This window comes from Magnolia sinica, chromosome 17, assembly GCF_029962835.1.
Source record: "Magnolia sinica isolate HGM2019 chromosome 17, MsV1, whole genome shotgun sequence".
In the NCBI taxonomy this organism is placed as follows: Eukaryota; Viridiplantae; Streptophyta; class Magnoliopsida; order Magnoliales; family Magnoliaceae; genus Magnolia; species Magnolia sinica.
This window is the reverse complement of record NC_080589.1, coordinates 41,129,973-41,155,401: the sequence shown is the minus strand read 5'-3', so window position 1 is coordinate 41,155,401 and position 25,429 is coordinate 41,129,973. Positions and strand designations below refer to the sequence as shown.

The 25,429-nt window shown below is 40.5% G+C and overlaps 2 protein-coding genes across 4 annotated transcripts in view; both read left to right on the top strand.

Annotated features, from left to right (window-relative positions):
- The window catches only part of LOC131230792 (uncharacterized), a 29,169-nt gene extending 4,799 nt beyond the window's left edge, over nt 1–24,370 (top strand). For all 3 annotated transcript variants that reach the window (XM_058226776.1, XM_058226777.1, XM_058226780.1), the window contains exons 3-6: nt 21,126–21,437; nt 22,025–22,186; nt 23,750–23,833; nt 23,917–24,370. In XM_058226776.1, coding sequence (XP_058082759.1) covers nt 21,126–21,437; nt 22,025–22,186; nt 23,750–23,833; nt 23,917–24,024 — 666 coding nt within the window. In that variant the 3' untranslated portion in view covers nt 24,025–24,370. The remainder of the gene's footprint in view (nt 1–21,125; nt 21,438–22,024; nt 22,187–23,749; nt 23,834–23,916) is intronic.
- On the top strand, nt 8,441–11,324 carry LOC131230793 (uncharacterized). The gene is made up of 2 exons (XM_058226781.1): nt 8,441–10,338; nt 10,431–11,324. Exon 1 carries the CDS (start codon nt 9,046–9,048, stop codon nt 9,733–9,735), a length of 690 nt encoding a protein of 229 aa, XP_058082764.1. The 5' UTR covers nt 8,441–9,045; the 3' UTR covers nt 9,736–10,338; nt 10,431–11,324.
- Nucleotides 24,371–25,429: the final 1,059 nt, after the last annotated feature.

The window sequence follows — 25,429 nt, the reverse complement described above, 5'->3', positions numbered from 1 at the left end:
AGGTGCGTCTGTCTCAAATCAAAATCTGGCTTCGTGCTTGTTATAGATTGGAGGACGATGACACCATCATCAAGCCCCCAGCCAAAGATGAGGTGTGGATCTCATTTCGCCCAGGGACCAACCTTGATGAGGTGATCGCAGCTGGGACTTTGTTTAATGACGATCTGGTAGTAAAGATTCGCAAATGGTTGGAGGGGTTAGTGTGGTTGTAGATGAAATTTGTAATTGCTCGGGAATTGACAATCGCAGGGCTGCACACAGGGCCCAGTACGGGTTGTACTTCTTCATTAACTCTTTCCCTGTCTTTGCTCTCCCATTCTCCATGACAAACTGTACTACATTTTTCCTTCGATCATCCTTCAATACATCCTTCATCAGCTCATAGAAGTAACTAAAGTTTTTTTTTTTTTTTTTTAAAAAAAAACCTCATTACTCACATCAATGGACTTTAGGAATGCGGTATGCTACCTATAGTAGGCCATGAAATTTATAACAGACATCTATGCCAGTCCCGTCTACCAATCATACATTAGCATGACCCCGTATGTTTCCCACGATGGCCTCAACTCATCAATATAATGACGCATGTTAGTAACCTCGTGTCTAAGTACTACCTCATAATCTCATGTGGTGTAGGTGGCTTTGCACTCTCGCCCCCACGTTGCATTTCAGTGATCACATTCTTGAAGTGGGGGCTTGGCTGTTGTATTTGTTGGCTTATGGTCGCAATAAATTTTTTTGCAACAAACTTCTCTATCCTCTTCCTCACATCTTCTTCACTCCACATATCATTCAGTTGCTTTTGCTTTCCTCCCTCCTCTCTATAGATTGCCGGATATGAAGGTATATTTGGCATACGCGTATTACTATTGCGGTGTATACTCGAACATGTCTAATGTGATTTTTTCCATACTTTATTGCAATTTAAATGGGCGAAATGGAGGATATTTCAAATTATTCCCAATTTTCCCAAAAAAAAAAAAAAATTCAAATTCACAAATTAGAGTGTAACTGATGTCAGTGTTCGAAATATTGGTATCGTGTTACGTATTGCATACTTGGGATATAGATACGTGTCGGTTATCACATGGGATATATTGTTTGTATTGGGTAATTTATTGCACTTTTTGGGAAACATTGGGGAAATGGTTGAATTTTTCAATGAAACTTCAGGGATTGTTAAAAAAGACCGTAATACACACTTTTAAATCACAACTTCTTAAAAAAAAAGTGCACATAATAGGTTTCCTTTGTATAGGGTCTTAGGCTGTGTTGTCTGATTGAACTAATGCAACTATATTGATGGGGACATCTCACGCACACGCACCCCCCCCCCCCCCCCCCCCTAAGCATGTACGCAAGGAGGAGGGCCCCACCTTCGATCTGGATCGATGACGACATCCATGGAGGGCCTCGGGGTGGACCCGATCATCATGTGGATCCCATCATTGGATCCCATGATCTTGGCCCATTATCCTAGGTGACTGAGGACTTTGAGTTTTGCTTATTACCATTATTAGGAACATCATGAACGGTTTAGATTGTATTGATTAATTGTTATTTTTTATTATTTCGTCTTTAAGTAATAGTATGCGCACATGGCGCAGCTTTTGGGGTATAGGTTTTTCTTATAAATAGGCAACCCCTTGTAGGGTTTTTTTCATTGAAGATGATTAATAAAATTTTGCGTTTTCCTGCTTTTTTAATTCTCTGAGTTGTGGAAACCTAATTGGGTGTGAAACCCTCTCCTATTTGAAGGGCTAACTACCGTGGTGCGAAGCCACACCCATCCCAAATCTCCCCCATCTCCTACCCTCTATATTCCTCATCTCCTGCAGCCATCCCCTCATCAAATCCACCCATGTTTGCAGCTAATCTTTCCCCTACAACAGATTTTCAGAATTTGGCCCTGCAGGAGGGCTGAAACTTTGGCACAACATCGTGTTTAATCCGATCATCCGTTTGGCCTGAAATTTGGAGGGAAGGTGGCCCATCCCTTGCCGACCAGGCCCTAGCTGACCGATTCCAGATTCGTGAGCCCCACACACGTGCAGGCCGCCATCCACGCACGTGCATCAGGCCGGTTTGCTGTCCACACGTGCAGGCTGATTACAGGTTCCCTCTCGTCTCTATTTCCCTCCTCTTTCTCCTTGTTTCCATAACCCTAACCCTAGATCATCTCAAATCCTCAAGTTCTATTCCACTTTTGAAACCCAAGGTTTTCCCGAATTGAAACGTGAGAATCCCTTGGATTGGGAAATAATGCTTTGCATGTGTGGATGAATCTACTATCCTTTGAGCATTGTTTGGTCTATAATTTTTAATTGATTCAGCCCTAACATGTGTAGGCTTGGACCCTCGTAGATTCCCCTTGTTGAATGCTTGACTTTATGTGGGATGTGGAATTATCGTGATTGTTTCTAAATTATTATGATCTAAAGCCTGAAATCTTGCACATCATATCTAATTTTCATGTCCTGCATCTTATATTCAAATTGAATGCATACCATTTAGAGTGTATGTGATGATCATTTTATCAAACACTCCTAAATACTTCGAAATTAGTCTCAAGTGATAGTTGGTTGAAGGGAAATTTTGAAAAAAAATAATATTTGAATAATTATTTTATTAATTTTTAATTAAAAAATGATTTTTATTTTCTAAAAATTGACAAGGACTTAACAGATCATTAAATCAGCCCTCATACATGCTTGATTTCATATTTGGAGTACAACATTGCAAGCAATTTGAGAGAAATTGGGAAAATTTTGAATTTTCTCCATTTTTTCCCAAATCAGACCACCGACATTCAAAATTTGAAATTAGAGTATATGTGATGATCATTTAAATACTCCTCAATACTTTAAAATTAGTCTCAATTGATATTGGTTGAAGGAAATTTTCAAAAAAAACATGGAGAACATGAAGAACCAATGGATATTGAAATCAAAGCTCCAACTCCATGATTTTTCATGCAAAACATGAAAAACCATTAGATTTGTAACCATTTGGCACTGATTTAACATATTTTCAACAAAAAAATGAACGAATATTGAAAATGCTCACTAGATCAAACATATGGGATATGTCGGCACCAGTGTTTGAGTTGTCGGTATCGTTACAAGTTTCGCTGGCCAGGGATAAAGATATAATATCGTTATCGCCGATAATATCGCCGATAACCGGAAATTCGGAGAAAAATATGATAACAGTGAAATTTTTTCATGAAACTTCAAGACATGCCTAAATACACATATTTGTATATTTAGAAATTAAAAATTTGTAAAAAAATGCATTAAATAATAAATTTTCATTTAATGGGGCCCAAAAAAGCATACATTTCCATAAGAAATTACTCTAATAATAACCAAAATAAATTTATCTTAAGTTTCAAGTTGACCACACCATATGAAACAGTGGTAATAATAATTTCCGCCATTGAAATCTTCATAGGGCCCAATGATGTTTATTTGTCATCCAAACTGTTCATAAGATCACAGGGACATGGTTGAATAAAAAAACGGAAATATCATGTTGATACAAAAATTTTGTGGCCCCCGATAATTTTTCAATGGTAAACATTCAATTCACACAGTTTGGTGTGGTCCACCTAAGCTTTGGATATGCTTCATTTTTTTGCTTGTGCCTTAAAATCATCTAATAAAATGGATGGACTGAGTTGGATCAAATACACAATTACTATGGGCCTATATTTTACTCAGTGTGCAATTCACTTCGTTCCGGCGCAGTCCGGAGCGAATTGGCAGGTGCACCTCGTACCAGCTATTGACATCAGCAAGTGATATGGGTCTGATCATGAGGTGTGTGTTATATCCAAACCGTTAATCCATTTGAAGAGCTCGCCTTAAGCCTTTAGACGAAAAATAAGACAAATAACTATGAAGTGGACCACGCTGCAAAAACGAGTGGGGGATTGAACGTCTACCATTGAAATTCTTTTTGAGGTCACAAAAGTTTTGAATCAGTATGAAAATTGTTTTTCCACTTCATTCAGATGTTTGTATTTTTACGAACAGATTGGATGCAAAATAAACGTTATAGTGGGCCCTACAAATTGTTTAACGGTAAAAATCATTATCTCTGCTGCTATCTATGGTGCGGTCCATATAATCTTTGGATATGATTCATTTTTTGGATAATGCTCTAAAATGAACTCTAAAAACAGATTAACGGTGTAGATATATTAAATACATCACTGTGGGGCCAACGTAACTTTGATCTCCTTTGAACCGTTCGTACAACTCGGAGCTCGAGGAGCGTCAGTGCTGGACTTCGCACGACACGTACCTACAGCAGCTATATAGCTGGTGTGAGGTACAGTAGCCCATCCGCTTCTGATGGAACCCTAACTGTGGGGCCCATTATGAACTATGTACCTTACATCTGCACCGTCCATTATATATGAAGGCTTATTTTAGTGTGTGATATAAAAAATGAACCAGATTCAAATCTTCAATGGACCACACCACAAGAAACTTTGTGAATTGAACGCATATCATTAAAAACTTCTCGGTGGCCACAGAAATTTTGAATCAAGCTGATATTTATTTTAACCCTTCATCCATGCCTTTTTATATTTAAAAAAAGGTTTGATGACAAATAAACATCACTGTGGGGCCTAAGAAGGTTTCAACGGTGATAATCATTATTCTTATTGTTTCTTGTGGTGTGGTCCACTGGAGCTGTGGATATGCTTTAATTTTGGGATTTACCCCTAAAATAAACTAGAAAAATGAATGGACGGCGTGGATAAATCACATACATTCACGGTGGGCCCAGAAAGTTTACTCAGTACGCTGAAGCGCACCGTGCGCCTGTTTGCTTCCGCTGAAGCATAAAAGCAAAAAAAAAACAAAAGAAAAAAAAAGGGTTTCGTCTGCGAAGAAGGTTTTCCAGCGAAGAGGGGCGATTTTCGACGAAGTTTCAAGCAATCTCCCTAAATCTCTGATTTTTCGCCGAAATCATGTGTCTGGGAGTCACATGAGACGAGCGCTGTCGATTGCTGCCCATGAAATTCTTTGCTTTCGAGTTCCGATCAACCATAAACCAGGTATTACCGAAATCAAAGGTTTAATTTTCCATTTTTACCTATTTTGTCGGAAAAAATCAAAGATTATCGAAGATATCGCCGATATTTTGCCGATAATCCAGAGAGACGAAAAATGGGGGTTTCGGTGTCGCTAGACTAGCGACACTGATATTATCGGCGATATTATCGACATTTCGTCGACAATGCGAACACTGGTCGGCACTACCTGTGCGTTTCGTATCGCACAGGTGGGATACAAGATATATTATGGGATATATCGGCTGATATCATCGATATTTAAAACACTTGCTAATGTTAATATTAGCAAACACTTGTAAACGCATGCAAATTAAAGCTAAATAACCACTGATCAAACTAGATTTAAAAAATATATATTTTTTTTTATTATTTTTATATTTTTAGAAATTATTTTTTTTTTCAAAAACTCCACATTCCACCATCAATCCATAGATTAGCCTCCAACATGTCCAACACGAATTTTCCATAGTTTACAATTTAAATGGTTGGAATGGAGAAATTGTCGATTTCCTCCAAATTTTCGCTAAATTTCTCTCATTTTCCCCAAATCCCCAAATCGGAGGTTGAAATCCATGATGCATGCAAAACATTCAAAATCGTGGATTTCAATCTTAGTTCTACTGATCTCAAGCGATTGACAAAAAAGAAAGAAAGAAGAGAGAGTAAAAAACTCACTATTTGAGAATCGACCCACTTGCTATCCGATCTGGAAATTAAAAAAAGAAGAAAAAAACTAGTTTTTTCTCCAAATAATTGAAGAGAGTTGGATTTCCCCTGAGAATAGAAGTGGAAGAATTGACAAAAATGGGATTTTGTAACCTTTTTTTTTTCCTTTCATATTTCAATTTTTTTTGCAGCCTCGTGTTGGTATCGATGTATCAGTGATATATTGCGTTGTATTGATTGTTTCGACAAGAAACAAATGCATTCGATTTGGGGGAATTTATTTTACTCAATAATTAACAAAAGAAGAATGAAGAGAACAATCACAATATTTGTTTAATCTAAATTCATTTACATCCTTTATCTCCTTTGATTCCAAAGTAAAGCGTTTACATAATTCAAGACATTTAAATATTCGATATTAATTTCTGCAGCATTTTAAATCGCATCACGATCTTCAGTGTGGAGATATTGTTGTGCCGGACTAATATTCATTCCGATTGATTCCATGCTTTTGATATTCCATGGTCCTTGAATAGTCATTACTTGAGCTGAGCTAACTGTCCGCTCAGTGGTTCCCTTATACAAGCAGAGCTGTTGTGCGCCCATATGGGTTGTGCGCCCACATGATTGTGCCCCGCACAATGAATACCTTCAGTACCTAAATCTCTCTGAAGTTTGGTTCTCTCTCTGCTATCTTGGTATTGCTCGAATGAATCAACTATAGGGAAAAATGGGGTATTTATAGACTCCCGCACGTGCCGACCTCTCACTGAATATGTTGTGTGTCGACCCTCTGCACGGTCATACCTGTTGTGCGCCAACACCTGTTGTGCGGTCCAACCCGTTGTGCACCACACAACACTACTCTTCAATCATCTTCTGTTGTGCGCCGCACAACTCAATTGGGGGAAGAATCCATCTTCTTTTTCAAGAATTTTCTTTCTTCTTCTGACCAATTTTATGCCTCAATAGATGCCCCCTTGATCCTGCATTTTTGTCTTTTTCGTCTTCAAAGTAAGAAATGTAGGATCAATCCTTTAATAAATTGTAATTTTCCTTCTATACTCACAATCATACATCTGCGCACAACCCATCTTGCACACAACGGGTCTCTGAGCACAACCCAGGTTAAGAGCTCTATATAAGCCGGACACACTCATCTGGGCACAACGTGTCCCTGCGCACAACGGAACTTTGCGCACAACTGAACTTGCACACAACGGGACCTGCGCACAACTAAACTTGCGCACAACATAACTCGCAGCCTGAATTTTCCAAGTGTCCAATCCTTATTGGATTTCTTCTGTCCTCCCAATGATGCATCCTAAAAGACTACATGTCTCCCCTGATAAACATGCTGCCGAATCCTCAAATCCTCAACCATCAGAAGACCGCCCTCAGAAAAGGTCTAGATCTACTGAAGATCATTCTTCTTTCTTCAAGATACCGGACCCACCGATTATCAATTTTGCCGATCGAATCCAACGTCTTCCTGATTCCATCCGTCATGCTGTACTAATGAGAGAACTGGAAGGACCACCAATAGAGGGTCATGAATCTGACTGGGAAAACTGGCTGAAATCTACTGTTAACTTTTGAATGGATGATTCTCGCCCTGCCCTTGTCGAATCTTCCCCTTCTCCCTCCATTTCGAAGAGCAAAAAGCAGAAGAGCAAAGACAAAATTCTCCAGGAGAAGATAAAAGATCATAACAAGAAACGTTATCAGAACGTTTGGGACATGATCAAATCCCAGGAAGACGTGATCAAATTTAAGAATCCTTATAAGGACGAGACCGTCATCATTCCCTTAAACCTTCAACATCATCTTTCCATGATCCAGAGTGAGCCCTCCGATCACATGACGCAGAATCGGCTGTTATACGTGGCAAAGTGGGTTATAAAAGAACCGAAGATTCTGGAAGGCTACCTTACAGAGAAATGTCTAGTGCAGAAGACTGGACAAATATCATACATGCGCTTCCTCACTCCATGTTATAATCCCCACACTCTGTATCCCACTCATTACTTCGAAACCGTCCAACAGCGCTTTCGCGATCGCGACTCTCTGTGGGGAAAGGATGAATTGAGGACACGTGGTCTCTTGTCCCAGTGTCAATTCTACAGCTCATGGGTCAGGGTCATCCTTCAAAAATACAAAGAAGTTCTCATTGCGGTGAACATATATGTAGCTATAGAAGCCACCTTTGATTTCTTTCACAAAGATACCCTGATTTACAAAGGATTCCTGAAGCACTGGTCCTCCGCCACAAACTCTTTCCATTTACCAATCGGTGAAGTGAGCATCACTTTATGGGATCTTCATCGAATGACCGGCCTTCCCATCACAGGCTCTTTCCTTGATGAATATATTCCTACCAATGCAGAATTTGCTTATGTCGCCCCCGGAAGAGTACCTCACATTTCTACCTCGACTATTGAGCTTTTCAGGGAGATGTCACACTTTCCAGATGTACACAAAATATCTCCACTCCAATGGCTTGCACATTTCTCAAGATATCTGTGGTATATAATTTTAATACTTCTTTTCTTTTCCTTTCTTCTTTCTTCTTTTACATACATGTACGTGTTTCTCATACTTTTCCTTTTCTCCTCAGGTTTTCTGGTAGTCATTCCCCGGAGTTGGAGGCTGCTCGCCGAAGAATAAGGGGTCTATTCTCTAGCTCCTCCCGTTTTATGTTCTCTATACAGAGCTTTTGGAAATGTCGCTGCGCATTGCTCAAGCCCGGCAGTTGAAGCTACATCTTCATTCACCCCATGGCACTATTTCTCTGGTTGGCTAGGAATATATTTTCCATGGACGTATAATGATCCCGAGAAAGCTTACGTTAATCCCGAGCGTCCCCCCTTGTTCTATTATCTCAAGCGGAAAATGGTGAAGAAGGCGTACGAGTGGATCGTCGATAAAATCGAGAACATAGAATCCATTGACTTTTTCCCCTTCTATCTGACTCATCAAGCTGAAGACAGGATAATAATGATCTGGAACCCATCGAAAGAACTTTCCTGATCTGCATTCGATCTTGTAGCCTGCCTCTTCAAGGAGTGGAATTCTGGAGGGAACTCTACTACCCTAGTAGGTTTGTGAGACAATTTGGTTACGACCAAACGGTCCCCCAGGCGGGAGAAGAGGTTACACGCATAATGCGGAGCTATGGGGTTGGCCCATACAACTGGACCCTAATATGGAAGCAGCTTTTGGCCAGAAACTTCGGTTCCCGTTTTCTCCTTCCCGGATTCAATCATTAGGTGCAAGCTTCATATGCCTGGATGCGCTGGTGGTCACACCACTACTACTTGGTGCGTAATTGTCTTCCTGTTGACCGTCCCATCTGGATTCCCTCTCCCAGGTTAAGGAATTACAGACCGGAACAAGGGATAGGATACTTTGTTGAAAGAGATCGTGCTGCAACTCTAGGGCAGCTTTGTCGGAAGATTTCTACTGAAGAACCCATTAGGGAGATAAAGCCGCCCAACATATTGGAAGGGTGGATTGCCTTCGGGTCCCCTTTGGATCTCATCAAGCGGACAGAAAGACAAACCACACCCATTGATGAATTTGAGACCCCTGGCGCCATTCTTTCTTCTCCCACTCGAGAAGTAGACGGTCAAACTACAATTGTGGCTCCTTCTACTGCAAATCAAACTAAGACTGCAATTTCTCCTATTGCGGGTCAAGCTGTTGCTATAGCTTCTCCCATGACTCGCTCACAAGCCAAATCTTTATCTCTAAAAGTTTTAGCACAACAACATCCTTCTCCTTCTCGAGGCGTTCGTCTTCTTCCCATAAAGACTGCTTATATGGGAAAACAAACAATTTTTGAAGAAGATAGTTCGTCAGATTATTCGGCAGATACTTCAATCAGTGAAACATCTTCTTCTACTAGCTTGACTGATGAAGGGAACATTCTACTAGATGATAATCAAGAAGAGAATGTTGAAGTAGATGTCGGCGAGTAAGGTGAAGTCAGAGCTGATATTCCACCCATTGAAATTCAGTCGGATCATCCAGATACTTATTCTCCGGTTAGAGCGGCTTCTCTTGAAGAAGAACAGCTTGATTATGGGGGCTCTAGCTATTCTACGGGTGCTAACACTTTCATCTCTTTCAATGCTTTGTATTCCCCTTGTATTGCAGAAGCTGCCGAGGTAATCACCCAGGGCCATACTGCCCTCCCAACTATAGCAGAGGTTTCAACATCCAGAGAAGCGGAAATTCCCTTATCAGATGCTCGAACAGAAGTGGAGAATTTATTTTCCCCTCAAAGCATAGAAGTGGACTAAGATACTGCACAAGTTCCACCAGTTGTTGCTGCAATTGCCGATATCCCTGTCCATGTTGAGAAATCCCCATTGCGCGTCCTTCTCCCATCCAACTGGTAGTTCGGAGTTTAGAATTCTTTTCTGATCCTGCCGATATCCCGACTCCAACAACCTTGGATTCGAGTACTTGAGTTCGCAAACTATCTTTTAATGTTGCGGTTGCAACTACAGACATACCTGTATCTTCTGAGGCAGGAGTATCTTCTATTCCAACCACTTCTCGTATTGCCCCCAGGGAAGGTATGCTTCTTTTTCTTCTCTCTTTTTTATTCTTGAGGTTCTTATACATTCAATTTCAACGCGTCTAACTATACAATTCTTTTCCTTTTCAGCTACAATTGTGCTGTCTTCGAGCGGATCTGCAGGCTCCAATTCTGTAGCCACGATTTCTGACAGAATTTCTTTGGAGAAAGTATCGCCTCTTATGCTTGTATTCTTCGAGAATGCTATCTCTGTTATCGTAAGCGCCTTCAAGGATCCAACATAATGGCCCTTCTTGGACAGTGCCTTGGCTGTTCTTGAACATTCAGGGAGGCTGGCTCATATCAACGTCCTTCTTTTGCATGATTCCTTGTCACAGTTCTATAACTCCATAAATAAGTTGGCATCAGCACGGAGTATAATCATCGCTCCGGCTATTTTGGATCATCAAAGAGAACTAACATCTCTCAAGGAGAAGATTGTTCGAACTGATGACATAATATCTCGTTATGATATTGAGCATCAGTCTCTCCATGATAGACTGAAAGCCTCTGACAAGAATAAGGTGATCATTGAAAATCATATCGGTTTTCTGTAGAAGGAGATAGCTTTGCTTGAAGTGAAGAAGCAAGAAGAGGAATTAAATATTTGCAAGATTAAAGAAGAAATTGAAGTCAATGCCCATATTGCTGAGATTGAAAGAGCTGAGCAGATGAAAAGTAAAGAAGTGGCTGCCTCTATGGAGCGAGAACTGGGCGATATTCCTGATCAGGCCAAGATTATTCTTGACACTGAACAAACCCAAGCTGCAGCGCAAGTTCAGTTGAGAGAAGATTTACAAAGATATATGACGGCATTAGGCATGCCAAAGGAGTTGTAGAAATTTTGCTTTTGCATGTAATTTCTTTTGCCTTGTAATATTCACAAATAAATTCCAATGTTTTATTTGAAACAAATATGTTTTAAGAAGTGCTACCATAATAATTATTTTTGAGCGCATGGTGATATAACATTTCCTTTGTTAATTCACATAATCATGCTTTAATCCATCATGTAATATATTGACAATCTATCATAATTGTTAGTGCAAGATATCCCTTATATGATACTTATTTTAATGGCCAGAGCTAATTTTGGTTTAAAGTTCGTCTGACACACAGTTTAAGCTCTTGAGTAATGGAGCAACCACAGTTTTTTAGACTCATAAGTAGTTGGAGTCGGGTCTCACGTGAATGGCCTCTGTAACTCTTTAGAGTTCACTAGACTTATCACAACCGGGGAGTTCACAAACCGCGATCCATCAGAGAGGCCCAGCGAAGCTATCGGGGCTGTGAACTCAGTGGGATTTACGCGCAGGGTTGGCTGCAGTAACTCTCTAGAGTTCATGGGGCGTACAAGGCTACCTTAGGGTACCAAACTCAAGGCTGCCAGTCCATCATTGAGGGGGTAATTTATTTTAGGGACCCTGTCCTCATGAGTTACTATTGAAATCAAGCCAAGAACGTGGGGGTTCTTACGCATGGTTGGCCTATCTATAGACAATGGCCAAAGAGCGCACACTGTGGCCTGCTTTTTTTTCGTCTGTAAGGTCAGACTCATTCACGGGAGGACATTTTCTCTCACCTTTCCCCGTGACGCTATTGGAAGCTATACAGACGGAATTGGTCTCATGCGTGATTAGCCCCTTCTACCCTTGGCCGTTTATGACTTTTGGTAGTGATTGGCTTCATCCGTTGCCCGCATAGGTCTAAGCATGTGATGGCCTATACGGGCTTTTTAGGGCCACTAGCTTTTCATTGTTGCCCGCATAATTTTAAATACTTTATCAAGAGTAGTGGATGCATGGTTAGCCTTTTAGGCTTATTCCATTGCTGGATTGATAATAATATATTCGCGATAGTGTCGATGGTGATAATATCATTTGGCGATAATCATAATCAATGCTTGACAACTTGTCAATGATCAGCGATAAGACTGATATTCATTCTTGAATGTGCTTGAGAATTTGCCTTTTATTCATTCGTGTACAGAAGAATACATGGCATTGCCTTTTGAGGCTGTTTCATCGTTTTGCTTATTCTTGCCCCCTTTTGATATATAATGATAATCTTCTGGATCAAAACTGTATCCATCTTCAGGGACGATATATTTTGATGAGCGAGCATTGACCGGTATGCTAACACCTCGTCCATCTTGATCCACAACCCTTTACGCCCCATTGGAGTATACTTCGGTTATTATGTACAGCCCATCCCATTTAGGGTTGAACTTGCCCCCTATTCTGTGGGTGACTATTATCAGCCTTTTTAAAATCAACACCATGTCACCTTTCTTGAAGTAGCGATATTTGACTTTCTTGTCGAAGGCGGCAGAGATTCTTGCTTGATATAATTGCAATCGCTGTTAGGCTGTCAGTCGTTTTCCGTCTAGCAAATCCAATTTTGCTAGCCTTATTCTTGCATTTCCATCATCTGTTATTGACTGGTGTACTGCTACTCTGAGCGATGCAACTTGCGTTTCGATCGAGATGATGACTGCAACGCCATAAACCAATGAATACGGCGTAGCCTTCGTCGCAGTTCTATGAGTAGTCCTGTAGGCCCATAGAGCTTCTTGTAACTTTTCATCCCAATCACGCTTATTCCCAGTCACAGTTTTCTTCAGTATTTTTACGATCGTCTTGTTGAATGCCTCTGCTAATCCATTGGTCAGTGAATAGTAGGGTGTCGAAAGGGAGTGGTGAATTCCGAATTTTTGACACAGCTTTTTCACACCCCTGTTCTTGAAAGGAGTACCATTATCGTTGACGATTCTTTTTGGGATGCTATGGCGATATATTATCGCATGTCGGATGAAATTCACGACGTCTTTTTCTTTGACATTTCGGAGTGCCACTGCCTCCATCCATTTGGAGAAATAATTTGTCGTTGCCAATATATATTGCTTTCCTTTAGACGAAGGCGGATTTATGGGACCAATGACATCGAGTCCTCAGGCAGCAAAAGGCCAAGAAGTGACTGACTGATGAAGCTCTTCAGGAGGCATATGTATGACATCTCCATGGATCTGACATTCATGACATCGTTTCGCATATTCTATGGCGTCCTTGAACATTGTGGACCAATAGTATCCCATTCGATGCACTCGATGGAACAGATTTTGACTAGCTTGGTGTGCTCTGCATTCTCCAGAATGAGCCTCTCGCAACATTTGATTTGCCTCTTATATGCCCAAACATCGCAACAACATTTCATTGTAAGATCTTTTGTACAGTATTTCGCTGCACATAACAAATATCTCCGATCTCTGTTTGATTTGTTGTCTCTGTGCTGAATCTTTTGGTAGAATATCGTATTTAAGATAATCTACAAAAGGTTGGCGCCAATCGTCTGTCGTAACTTCCAGACATGATATAGAGAGTGCTTCGGCGACTTCATTGATAGTTTCTGATGAGGGTAAGAACCTTCTTTCCCCTATTGTTACTTGAAGAGGACTTCGATCAGGACAGGATAAAGCTGCTGCTAGGCTAGCTAAAGCGTATGCCCCTGCGTTCTCGCATCGCGCTACATGCTTGATTTCAACATGATAGAACTGCTCTAGCAATTGTTGCGCTCTTTGACAGTACAGTAAGAGCTCTTGTTTTCTTATTTCGAATTCGGTTGTCAGTTGATTTATGATAAACTTGGAGTCCCTAAAGATCTGCAACGTTTTTATCTTCATTTCTTGAGCTATCTCCATCCCAATGATGAGAGCCTTATATTTAGCTTCATTATTTGTGCATGCAGTACCCAATGTGAAAGAATAAGGCAACAAGTCGCCCTGAGGAGTAATGAATATTACTCCGGCACCTGTTCCTGACGCTCGAGAAGCGCCATCGAAGTACATTTGCCATGGGTTTGGCGATTCGATCATTATAACTTGTTCATCGGGGAAGTCGTCACTGATGGTTTCACTGTCCACTACGAGATGAGCTGCCAAGAAATCTGCCACTGCCTGCCCTTTTACTGCTTTTGCCGGCTCGTAAGTGATTATATATTTTGAAAGTAACAACATCTATTTGGCCAATCTTCTCAATAACATCGGCCTTATCATTAAGAACTTTATAAGGTCCGCTCGCGAGATTAGGATTATATCATGGGAGAGGTAATAATGTCTCAGCTTCTGCACCGCAAATATTAATGCTAAGCATATTTTCTCAATCGGAGAATAATTGCACTCTACACCTATTAGAGTTCGACTCAGATAATAAAGCGCAATTTCTTTCCCGTATTCATTCACCTGTGCCAATAGGGCTCTCAATGAGTTTTTAGCTACAGATATATATAAAATGAGTGGTTTACCCTTCATAGGAGTTGCCAATACTCGAGGTTGTTTCAACAATTCTTTTATTGAATCGAACGCATTTTGACAGGATTTGTCCCAAACAAATTCCGTTCCTTTCTTCATCAGACGAGAATACGGCTAACATCTTCCTGCCAAATTTGAAATAAAATGGCGAATATATGCCAATTTTCCTTACAAGCTTTTTAATTCTTTCAATGTTTTTGGCGGTGGCATTTCTTGGATGGCCTTGACTTTTCCCGGATCGATTTCGATTCCTCTGTGCCTAATGACGAAGCCGAGAAATTTTCTTGATGACACTCCGAAGGCGCACTTAGCCGGATTCATCTTCAACTTTCTTTTTAAGTCGACGAAAGACTGAAGTCAGATGCTTATAATGTTCTTCATGGTTGTTTGATCTGACTACCAAATCGTCTACATAACATTCAACATGTTTATGCATCATGTCCTGAAAGATGTTCTGCATCGCTCTTTGATATGTTGCGCCGACATTCTTAAGACCGAACGGCATGACTTTGTAGCAATAAATTCCTAATGAAGTTCTGAATGTCGTGGCTTCTTCATCTTCAAGAGCCATTCTTATCTGGTTATAGCCGACATAGCCGTCCATAAAGGACATGAAGCATACTTCGTCGTACTGTCGATCAACAATTCGATTATTGGTAACGAAAAATCGTCTTTCGGGCGGGCCTCATTTAGATCCCTGAAATCGACACATACCCTAATCTGTTCGCTTTTCTTCTTTACTGGGACAACGCATGATATCCATTTTGGATATTTAACCTCTCTGATGAACCCGACTTTTATCAGTTTATTTATTTCTTCTTCTATTAGAGGAATTAGGTCTGGATGGAATCGCCTTTGCGCTTGCTTAATCGGCCTCTTGTATTTAGAGATATTCAGCCGATGCATTGCTACCGATGGTTCTAGGCTTGGCATTTCTGCATATGTCCAAGCGAATACATCTCTGTTCTCTTTCAAGAGTTCGATATATTGATCGGCTTCCTGTTCGAGGAGGCTGGCGCTTATGAATGTATTCCGCGGCTCTTCTTCCGTTCCCAGATTTATTTCTCGCAACCTGTCAATTGTCGGTTGCCCTCCGTCTTCTATTTGCTTCGGAGCTGTTTCAAGATGTTTGATTATTTCGGAATCTTTTTCTTTTGCCGAGTCAACTGTAATCATATTCACCGAAGATTCTGCCCCCAATCCTCGAAATTTCTCTCGCTTTTTCTGATTGACCGCGATGGGAATTTGAATTCCTTTCCCATAATTTAGGCCGGTCGGTTCTTCGTTATCAAAACCCATGTTTTTCATGATTTTCTTGTTAGCCGGACTATACCTCTTGAGATCTTCGCATGTTAGCTTCTCATAACTCATGCTGCTATCGGTTTTCTCTTATATTTTTGCTTCTGAAGGGGCGTAGAATTCGATCGGCTCTGGATATCTCGTGCTAGATTTGACATGGAATCTCCTCGGAATAGCTGGAAACGGCTTGTTTCTTTCGGCATACGGCAACGGCACTGTGTAGTTTGACTGTAAGATCTTCAGCTGTTCGGGTGACAATAACGTCAACGGAGGCTGCCCCGATTGTCTCAAGCATTTCAGTACGAAATAAAATTTCTTTTTCGTGCTCGCTGTCCCAGACAGTTCTGCTTTTGTAGCTTCCTTCCCTATCATTTCTGTATGAGCGCCTCCTGGGGCTTCATTTTCACTGTTCTCCTCTTCTTCCTTTCTGGCGAACCCATCATAGTAACTAGCATCGGCGAAGAAAGCTTCGGCTTTTGTATATGGTTTCGTGTCGGCTATTACTTTATATTGTATTCTGTCCTTGCAATATTTGAAACACTGATCAAGGGTGGATGGTATGATGCCATACTGATGCATCCATGGTCTTCCCAAAAGGAGGTTATATGTCGGCACTGTATTATTAACATGACAAACAACATTTGTAGTTAACTCTCCTATTTCCATTGTTACTGTAATCTTACCAAGCGCACATTGCCCATCTTGGTTAAAGCCCTGTATCATCATTCCACTAGGGCGTAAATTAGAGCGATGGTATCCCAATTCATTCAACATTGTTAGCGGCAACAGATTCACCGCAGACCTATTATCCAGCATTTTTCGCTTGACCTGTTTACCACAAATATGACCTACGATCATTAATGGCCTATTGTGCTCCTTATCATAGGTCAAATCATCATTAGAAAAGGAAACTACAGGCATGCAATCCTCCTGCTCCTTGCGCTCCACATTTTCCATTTCTATAAGTAACGCTTCTCTAACATCACTGTCGGACAAGGCTTGAATCAAGCTTTGCCGGGAGTCTTCTGACAACCTTAACGCATCGTAAACGCTTAATCGAGCTGGTATGCCTTTCAGATGGCTTATCACATCATAAGTCACTTTCCCTGCTTCTTTCTTATCACTGCCAAAATAATTCTTGGTAACCTCTGCTTTTGCTGTTTCAGCTTTCTGTCTCAGGGGACTCGTCACCCTTTTTCCCGATCGTAATGTGATAATTGTGGCCTTGCCTGTCATCTTACGATGCTCTTTTACTCTTTCATGAGTATCTTCTCGGGTAGTTAGTACATTCACGGTCGCTTTTGCATCTCTTTCCTTTACTTTTCCAATTATTATCTTGCCTCTGTTTATCATTCTTTGTATTATGCATTTCAGTGTGATATAATTTTCTATTGGGTGTCCTATCAAACGATGATAGCAACAGAAGTCTCTTTCCCTTGTTTTCGTTGCTTCTTCAGGGCATTTGGATGGAGGTAATTATATCGTACCAGCCTTTAGCAATTGATTCATCATAGGGACTGCATCTTCCTTTTTGAATGCAAACCCCTCATGAGAGTTAAGTGACCTGGGCCTTTTATCACCGAATTTGCCTCTGGGACGATTTGACTCTTCCTTCCTTTCGGTCTTCTTTCCTCTTATTTCCCTTATGTCATGGCTTTTCTTTTCATGATCGACCACATTTGTAATCAACCTATTGAGTCCTCTTTTGGCTGTTCCATAGTGAAATGCTGGCACTTTCCTGGTCATCAATTCCAAAGCATGAGCTTTTGTGGCTAGATCAAGTTTTGATATCGGTATTGGTGAGACCGAATGTGATTCCTGTCTCCATAGAGTTCAAGCACATCTTCACCTGATCTTTCTCCTCCAGCAATTGTCTGCAAGAAGCTCCTAATGTCTTCCACCTGTCTATGAATTTCTCTACTGGTTCCCCTTCTCTCTGTCGTACTGAGGCTAACTTTGTGATATTGACATTACGCTCTGACGAAAAGAAGTTTGACATGAAGGCATCTTGCATCTGCTCCCAAGTCCGCATCAATCCTGGCGCTAAACTGGAGTACCACCAAAATGCCTTACCTGTCAGAGAAGACCCGAACAGCCGAAGGCAATATTGCTGCACTATAGAGAAATTTTCCATACTGGTGATGAAATGCATCAGGTGCTCCTCCGGCGATCCGTCTCCATTAAATTTTTGAAAATCGGAATGCTTGAAATTGGTTGGAAAAGGAATATCTTCCACCTCTCTCGGATACAGTGTTCGATATCTGAATCTTCTGATATTCTCACGTTCTCTTTCTGTCCTGATGGCTTCTTCGACGACCTTTTGCACTTCCTCTTGAGTTATCGCCCTTGCTGCAGGAGCGGACCCGAGGCAGCTAGGAGCCTTCAGGTTGTTGTTCTCGTCCGTTCATGGTGCCCACCATTGGAGGAGCCGTCATCTGGGCTACATTGTGTGCAAGAGTTTCTAAGGCTTCTCGGAGATTTCTGCATTCCTCCATCAGCGTTCTCTTTGCTTGTGCCATTTCAGTCATACGATCTTCTGTAGTCGGCGGTGGGCCTTGACTTGTTCTGGCCATACATACAGCGGCCTCTCCATTCCCTGACGAAGTTGTGGTTGGGGTAGAGTGGGAATATATCGATGCAATGGGGCTTACAAAAAGAGGAGTTTCATTCGATTTTTGTGTACTTCCACAGCAGTCGGTTGATTGAGGTGATGCGGGAGTTTGCAAGCTTGTCAGCAGCGACTTACCTTTCTGCCCCCTTGTCCATCGGATTCCTGCAACAGACAAAGCCGGGAAATCGCACGATGTTAGCGGAGGAATGGTTTTCCTGAGATATATCGCCAGAGGAGCAAGCTCGGGGTTCTTTCTGGTTGCGTTTCGTGTTACTGGCCGCCTAATTCTTTGCAATGATGGACTCGTCCTGGCAGCCGGGACACTTCGGGTTCCTGATCTCCGATGGGAAATGACGATCCAATCGTTCCCATCCTCCTGTGCTAACGGTGAGACAGTTACAACTGCAACAGCTGCTCGCGATTCCTTACGTTTGACTGGCACTCTTCCTTGCGATGCAAAGTCTGTTCAGAGTGATTGCCATTGATTGATTGTAGTTTTTCCTGAATCATCATGAGTTGTCAAAACAACATAGATTAGTACTTAAATAAGCTCATACTTTACTTTGGAGATGAAAAGGAGGATGTTCCCGCTAAGAGTCACCATTTTGGCGTCTATACGACGCCAAACAGTGGTGAAAATTCTCTGTATTGTTCCTAAGTTAATACCAAGTAAAAATAAAGAAGTTCCCCAGTAGAGTCGCCATTTTGTTTGGACAAGAAACAAATGCATTCGATTTGGGGGAATTTATTTTACTCAATAATTAACAAAAGAAGAATGAAGAGAACAATCACAATATTTGTTTAATCTGAATTCATTTACATCCTTTATCTCCTTTGATTCTAAAGTAAAGTGTTTACATAATTCAAGACAAATATTAAATATTCAATATTAATTTTTGCAGCATTTTAAATCGCATCACGATCTTCAGTGTGGAGATATTGTTGTGCCGGACTAATATTCATTCCGATTGATTCCATGATTCTGATATTCCACGGTCCTTGAATAGTCATTACTTGAGCTGAGCTAACTGTCCGCTCAGTGGTTCCCTTATACAAGCAGAGCTGTTGTGCGCCCACATGAGTTGTGCGCCCATATGGGTTATGCGCCCACATGATTGTGCACCGCACAATGAATACCTTCAATACCTGAATCTCTCTAAAGTCTAGATCTCTCTCTGCTATCCTGGTAATGCTCGAATGAATCAACTATAGTGAAAAATGGGGTATTTATTGACTCCCGCACGTGCTGACCTCTCACTAAATATGTTGTGCGCTGACCCTCTGCACGGTCATACCTGTTGTGCGGTCCAACCTGTTGTGCGCCGCACAACACTACTCTTCAATCATCTTCTGTGTGCGCCGCACAACTCAATTGGGGGAAAAAATCCATCTTCTTTTTCAAGAATTTTCTTTCTTCTTTTAACCAATTTTATGCCTCAACATTGATATATCGTCGATCCATCGCGAAATATCATGATATCATCGCTGATACCATAAAATCAACTCAGTTCAGTGGAGTTGCGTATTGGTCAGGTGTGCGATGCATATTGGCCAATATTATTGATACGACGATATCACAATCATTGCGTATAACTAAATCATGTATCATTTGCAAGAATGGTTGGAAAACGTATAGAATAAGAAAAAAAAAAAAGTTGAAAATCAGCAAAAATAGGTTAAAACATGAAAATTTGGAAAATAAACAAAATAGGTTCTAATCGAACGCAAACCAAGCATGATGGTGGATTAAGGTCCATTAGGTTGAGAAACAACCAAAAGAAAAGAAGAAAAAAAGAAAGATGGTTTAACTGTTTTCAAACTTGCCCAAAATGGTCCACCTGGTTTTTATTTATTAAATCACCCTTGAATCTTGTGTTTTGGTCATCAAAATACACATTTAATCTGGTCTAATACCCCACTGTCCTTCCTCCCAAGCTCAAAATCCAGAAAACTGAAGATAAGTGGAAAAAGTGAAAAATGATGCATTTATGCATCTTGGCTCAAGTCATATGTATCAGATGTGTATTGGAGCTGACAAGGGCCGACACACATGTAAACGCACTGAGATAGTGATACATGCATGTATCCTGTCTAGCAATGTGCCATACGTATCCATTTTTTGGGGTCCGTGATCGTCACAAACATACCTAGAGGTTAGCTAAGCTCACACGTGGGCTACTGTTTAGATCTTCTGGCCTATAGATCTGGCTGTTTCACTTAGGTAGGCAAAAGTGTGCAAAACAAATTGGCGGCTAAAAGTAATTTTTCTAGCCATCCATTTGTTTTCTACACTATTGGCAACCGAATGGAATGGTGTGATTTTTAGGCCAAAGTTCAAAATAGTTTGGCCCAACTGATGGAAAGCTAAGATCTCAATTTTGGCATGCTCACTTGCCTATGGATGGGCTCGTGGATTCACAAGCGTGTGGTATTTATTTTTTTTAGGCGAACTTCTATGGTCACATATGGAAAGCTAAGATCTCAATTTTGGCATGCGCACTTGCCCTCATATGATGTATTGTTTTCATATTCCTTGCATTTCTAAATCCTACATTATCCTTGTTTGCAGGTCAAAATATGTGGCCACGGAACCTTAGCAGCTGCACATTTTCTTTTTACATCTGGATTAGCAACAACCAACACAATTGAGTTTCTCACAAAATCTGGACTTCTGACTGCCAAAAGAGTCGATGGATTTAAGCAACCGGGTACCTTGTCTTCTCTGAATGAGAATGTAGAAGAATGCTTCTCCATTGAATTGGATTTTCCTACAATCCCATTGATTGAATGCGATCCTGAAGAGCACCCATCCATTCCTAGGACACTGAATGGTGTTCCAATGATCAATATAAAGAAAGCGCCTATTCTTAACGACCTTGTTGTACTTCCTCTTTCCCATATCTTCTTGAGGACTTTGTTAGATAAATAAGTAGGCACCTTTTGCATTCTAAATAGAGCTTTTCTAACATGCGCTTTTACACAGCAGCTCATGCTGACCTGCAAGTGTGTAGGATTGGGACATTTGTTCTTTGCATTAGGTGTGCCCGAGTTTGTAGATGAACTAGCCTGGAAATCAGGCCAGTCAACTCATTAGGCGGGCCACAGGTGCACATTGACTGTAGATCATTGGCAATTTTTAAATTCATCCATTGTCTTCTCACATGTGTCCATCCTTATGAGTTAGTCAGGATGATTTCTGGGCCAGGTGACCTATGTGGTGGAGACCACTTGATCATGGTTCGATCTCCCACACCCGTAAGGCTGTGACATGTAGCTGCTTGATTATTGAGATGTTTTAATCAAAACTCATATTTCTTTCTTCCTCATTTCCAGTTATATTTTTCTTACATTTTGATGATGCATCACTTCAATTGGTAACCTTTTCAACTCATTTACAGGGATCTTGTACTGTTTGTAATTAAAAAAAAAAGAAAAAGAAAAGAAACAAACTTTCATTATTTCCAATAGGTGGAGCTCTCATCAGGGAAGGATGTGGCAGAACTACAACCACAGTTCGACGAGCTACAAGAATGTGCTGGAAGAGGGGTTATCGTAACAGGGCTTGCTCCCCCTAGATCTGGATTTGATTTTTTCACCCGCTTCTTCTGTCCAAAGTTGGGTGTCAATGAGGTAATATGTTTGTCATGTAAGACAAACCTTTAAAAAAAATGAAGCTGATATTTGAGATTTGTAGGTATGCATGAACATTGTTTGTATTAATTGATGTTACTGTATTTCATCAAGTCTATTACATTCATAGATGTCTGCCATTAGGAACTTAGATAGCCACAGTGGTCCAATGAAACAGCTTATGCAGTAGAAAATGTAAACCTTTTTAAGCTCAAGCCCCAAAACATCTTTTTGTTTTTCCTCTTTTTTTTCTTTTTTTTTTTAGTGAAATTACTAAACATATGTCGCAGTGAAGTTGTAGTTGCTTATTCTACGTATAGGGACCGGATCCAGTACAAAACTTGGTAGAAAAGGCATTTTCTACAACAAAGGCATTTTGGTCCAATGCAAAATATCTTTCCTTTCTGCATTTTTAAGTAGGATTTTCTTTACATCTCTTGAGTCATATCTTCCCACCTTGCATTCTCACCGTGAGGCCCACTTGTAATGTGTACGTAGAATCCAAACTGAGCATATGTTGAATCACCTCATCATCACCATACATCCCCAAAACATCATGACACAATTCGAGAGTGACACATCACATGTGGAAGTTTCTATGGTAGGTGTCACCCTTCCCAATGTGTTCATTGTTTCCTTTAGTATGGCGCACTTGAGCTATGGATGAGGTTGGGTTTTCGAATGTATACCTAACATGGCGGGAGAACCCAGATGCACAGTTTGGATTCTACTTACACAAGATGGTTGGCTCCACACAACTTGGATGCACCGTAGGTATGAGTTAAAATTATTAACACTCACAACTATTAACACCCACTGCCCAAAACGATTGGTTGTTTTTAGCAGGGATGTAATTTTGTAATGTATATTCCAGCCTTTGCACTACCTTAATAAAATGTTGTTACCTTTCAATAGAAGAAAAAAAAAAGAAAAAGAAAAAAAAAGGGTTTCCTAAGCCACATGCTTGTAAGAGAGCCCGTTTACACACCAAGCATGTGTAAAAGTGGCACATGTGTGCAATTTAATTCCATCCATCAGGTGGACAGACATGTAAATGCTCTTATTTGACCTGAACCCATCCAGAAACCTAAACCTATGGACCTGATGGGTACATGAACACGATCAGATGTAGGTTTGGGGCTTCAAGAATGAGACCCTGACCGAAAAGGACCCTTCTGGCACCTAATTGGATGAGTAAAATTATCCATGACTACTTATATGTAGAGATAAAGTTCGGTACCATCATTGTTGGGGAAATTCACGATTAACCATTCTATCATTTTTCTCTAATAACAACAATGCTATTTTCAACTTAAGAACAAAAGCAATTACATAATTATGTAACCTATTTTGCTCCTTTGTTTTTTTCCTTCTTTTTGACCATTGGTTATCATCTGATGGTGATTGTATATTTTCTTTTACTTTTTATCTCTCTCTCTCTCTCTCTCTCTCTCTCTCTCTCTCTCTCTCTCTCTCTCTCTCTCTCTCTCTCTCTCTCTCTCTCTCCCCCATTTAATTCATTGGTTATTGTTTAATTCATCTCTCCTTTCGTTCGTAATTCAGGATGCTGTTTGCGGGAGTGCACATTGTGCCTTAGCACCTTACTGGAGCAAGAAATTGGGAAAACATGACCTTATTGCATACATGGTACTCTCTTCCCTTGATATGTAAGCATGCCTGTACGATTATACATGCATGCATGCTTATCTGACTATATTTACCTGAGGCAGGCATCTGCAAGAGGTGGAAGATTGGATCTGCATCTAGAAGAGACTACCCAGCGGGTACACATTCGAGGCGAAGCTGTTACTATTATGTCAGGTCTGATTTTGGTTTAGTTTTCGGGAGGCTTGCTATCCAATTTGTGGGTAGCATTCCCACTCGAGTATGATTATTTGTTTAATCATAGGAATCTATTCAAGTGCGCCTTAATGATAAACTGATGTGTTGCTGTATGCATAGTTATTTGCAACTATCCATGGTAATTGCTATGCATAAATAGCATATGAACATATATTCAAGGGCATGCATAGCCCTTTGTAGCTAAAGAGTATGTGTGATAACTTGTACTATGTACCATATGATTTGATGGGTTTGATATGCTTCTCAAGTGGGTTCTTTTGCTTGTTGGACATGTAAACATTAGGATAATTTTTATTTTTGGATTGGACCTCTCTTTTTTAATTGGGTGGTCTCTACGGCCTACATGAACCTCTCCACACCTTTACATGCGGCATTTGTAAACCCGGAAAGCGTGTGTAGCATCTAAGCTGTGCAGATGGTGGTTACCACCATGAAGATGTCTATTCTTATTTATAGAAATATGATGACAAGTCAAAGAATATAAATCTCTGTTGCAAAATTCAGGGGCACAGGTGTGGCTTCCCACTTGACGTGAGTTGTTATGAAAATCGAATATGGTGTCACCTGATTGCCTGAGATGATGGTGGAGCCATGATGGGTTCCCATACAAAGGGCCTTGTTCAACATGCAAGATGAGCTAGTGAGGAAATCAGTGCTGGCGTATATAGAAATTTGAGTTTTTTCCTTAGTTTTTGATAATTAGAACATCACATTGTCACTCTTCTCCTTTTGTCATTACATGTACTTAATTAAGTTTCAGTCACCGATGAAATTTTATGGTTTATTGGTTTCTATATTGGAATGGAACAGATCTAACTGATTAGAAAAGGGGAAAATGTAAAAGACAGTACTTGATGTGGCTGGATATCTGTTTCGAAAAGAAATGGAGCAGATAATTCAATGTGTTTGGATTTATTTATTTTTTAATTAAAAACGAAGAAAATGGAACAGGTTGATGTTCAAATGGCTGGATGTTTGTTCTGAACAGATAGGGAAAATAAGGATGAAAATGATAATAATATCTATATTGGGTGTGAAGATCAATGTTTTAAACTCGGCTGAGTTACTCAAGCTGAATAGGATTTCGAGCTGAGCCAGTTTGAAACGCGGTTGTAAGCTTGACTTGGCCTCCACTTCACATGACTCATCTAGTCAACTTGAACTTGTTGACTAGGTCAACTTGACTCAAAATGAAGTGAGTTGTGATTGTTTTTTTTTTTTCAATAGGAAATGGTGAGAAGAGGTTTCAAGCCCAAAACCCATAGCAGAAGAAGCAGTGTCTCTAACCAAAAAGCCAAGCACTGCAAGTTACTTCCATTCTATTCTTTAAATATTTTATCATACATAACTATGGTACAGACAAGTGGGGAAGGGATGCTG

What these genes read in the sequence shown, in the direction of transcription:
- LOC131230793 (XM_058226781.1), top strand. Translation starts at nt 9,046, where the DNA reads ATGCGCTGGTGGTCACACCACTACTACTTGGTGCGTAATTGTCTTCCT.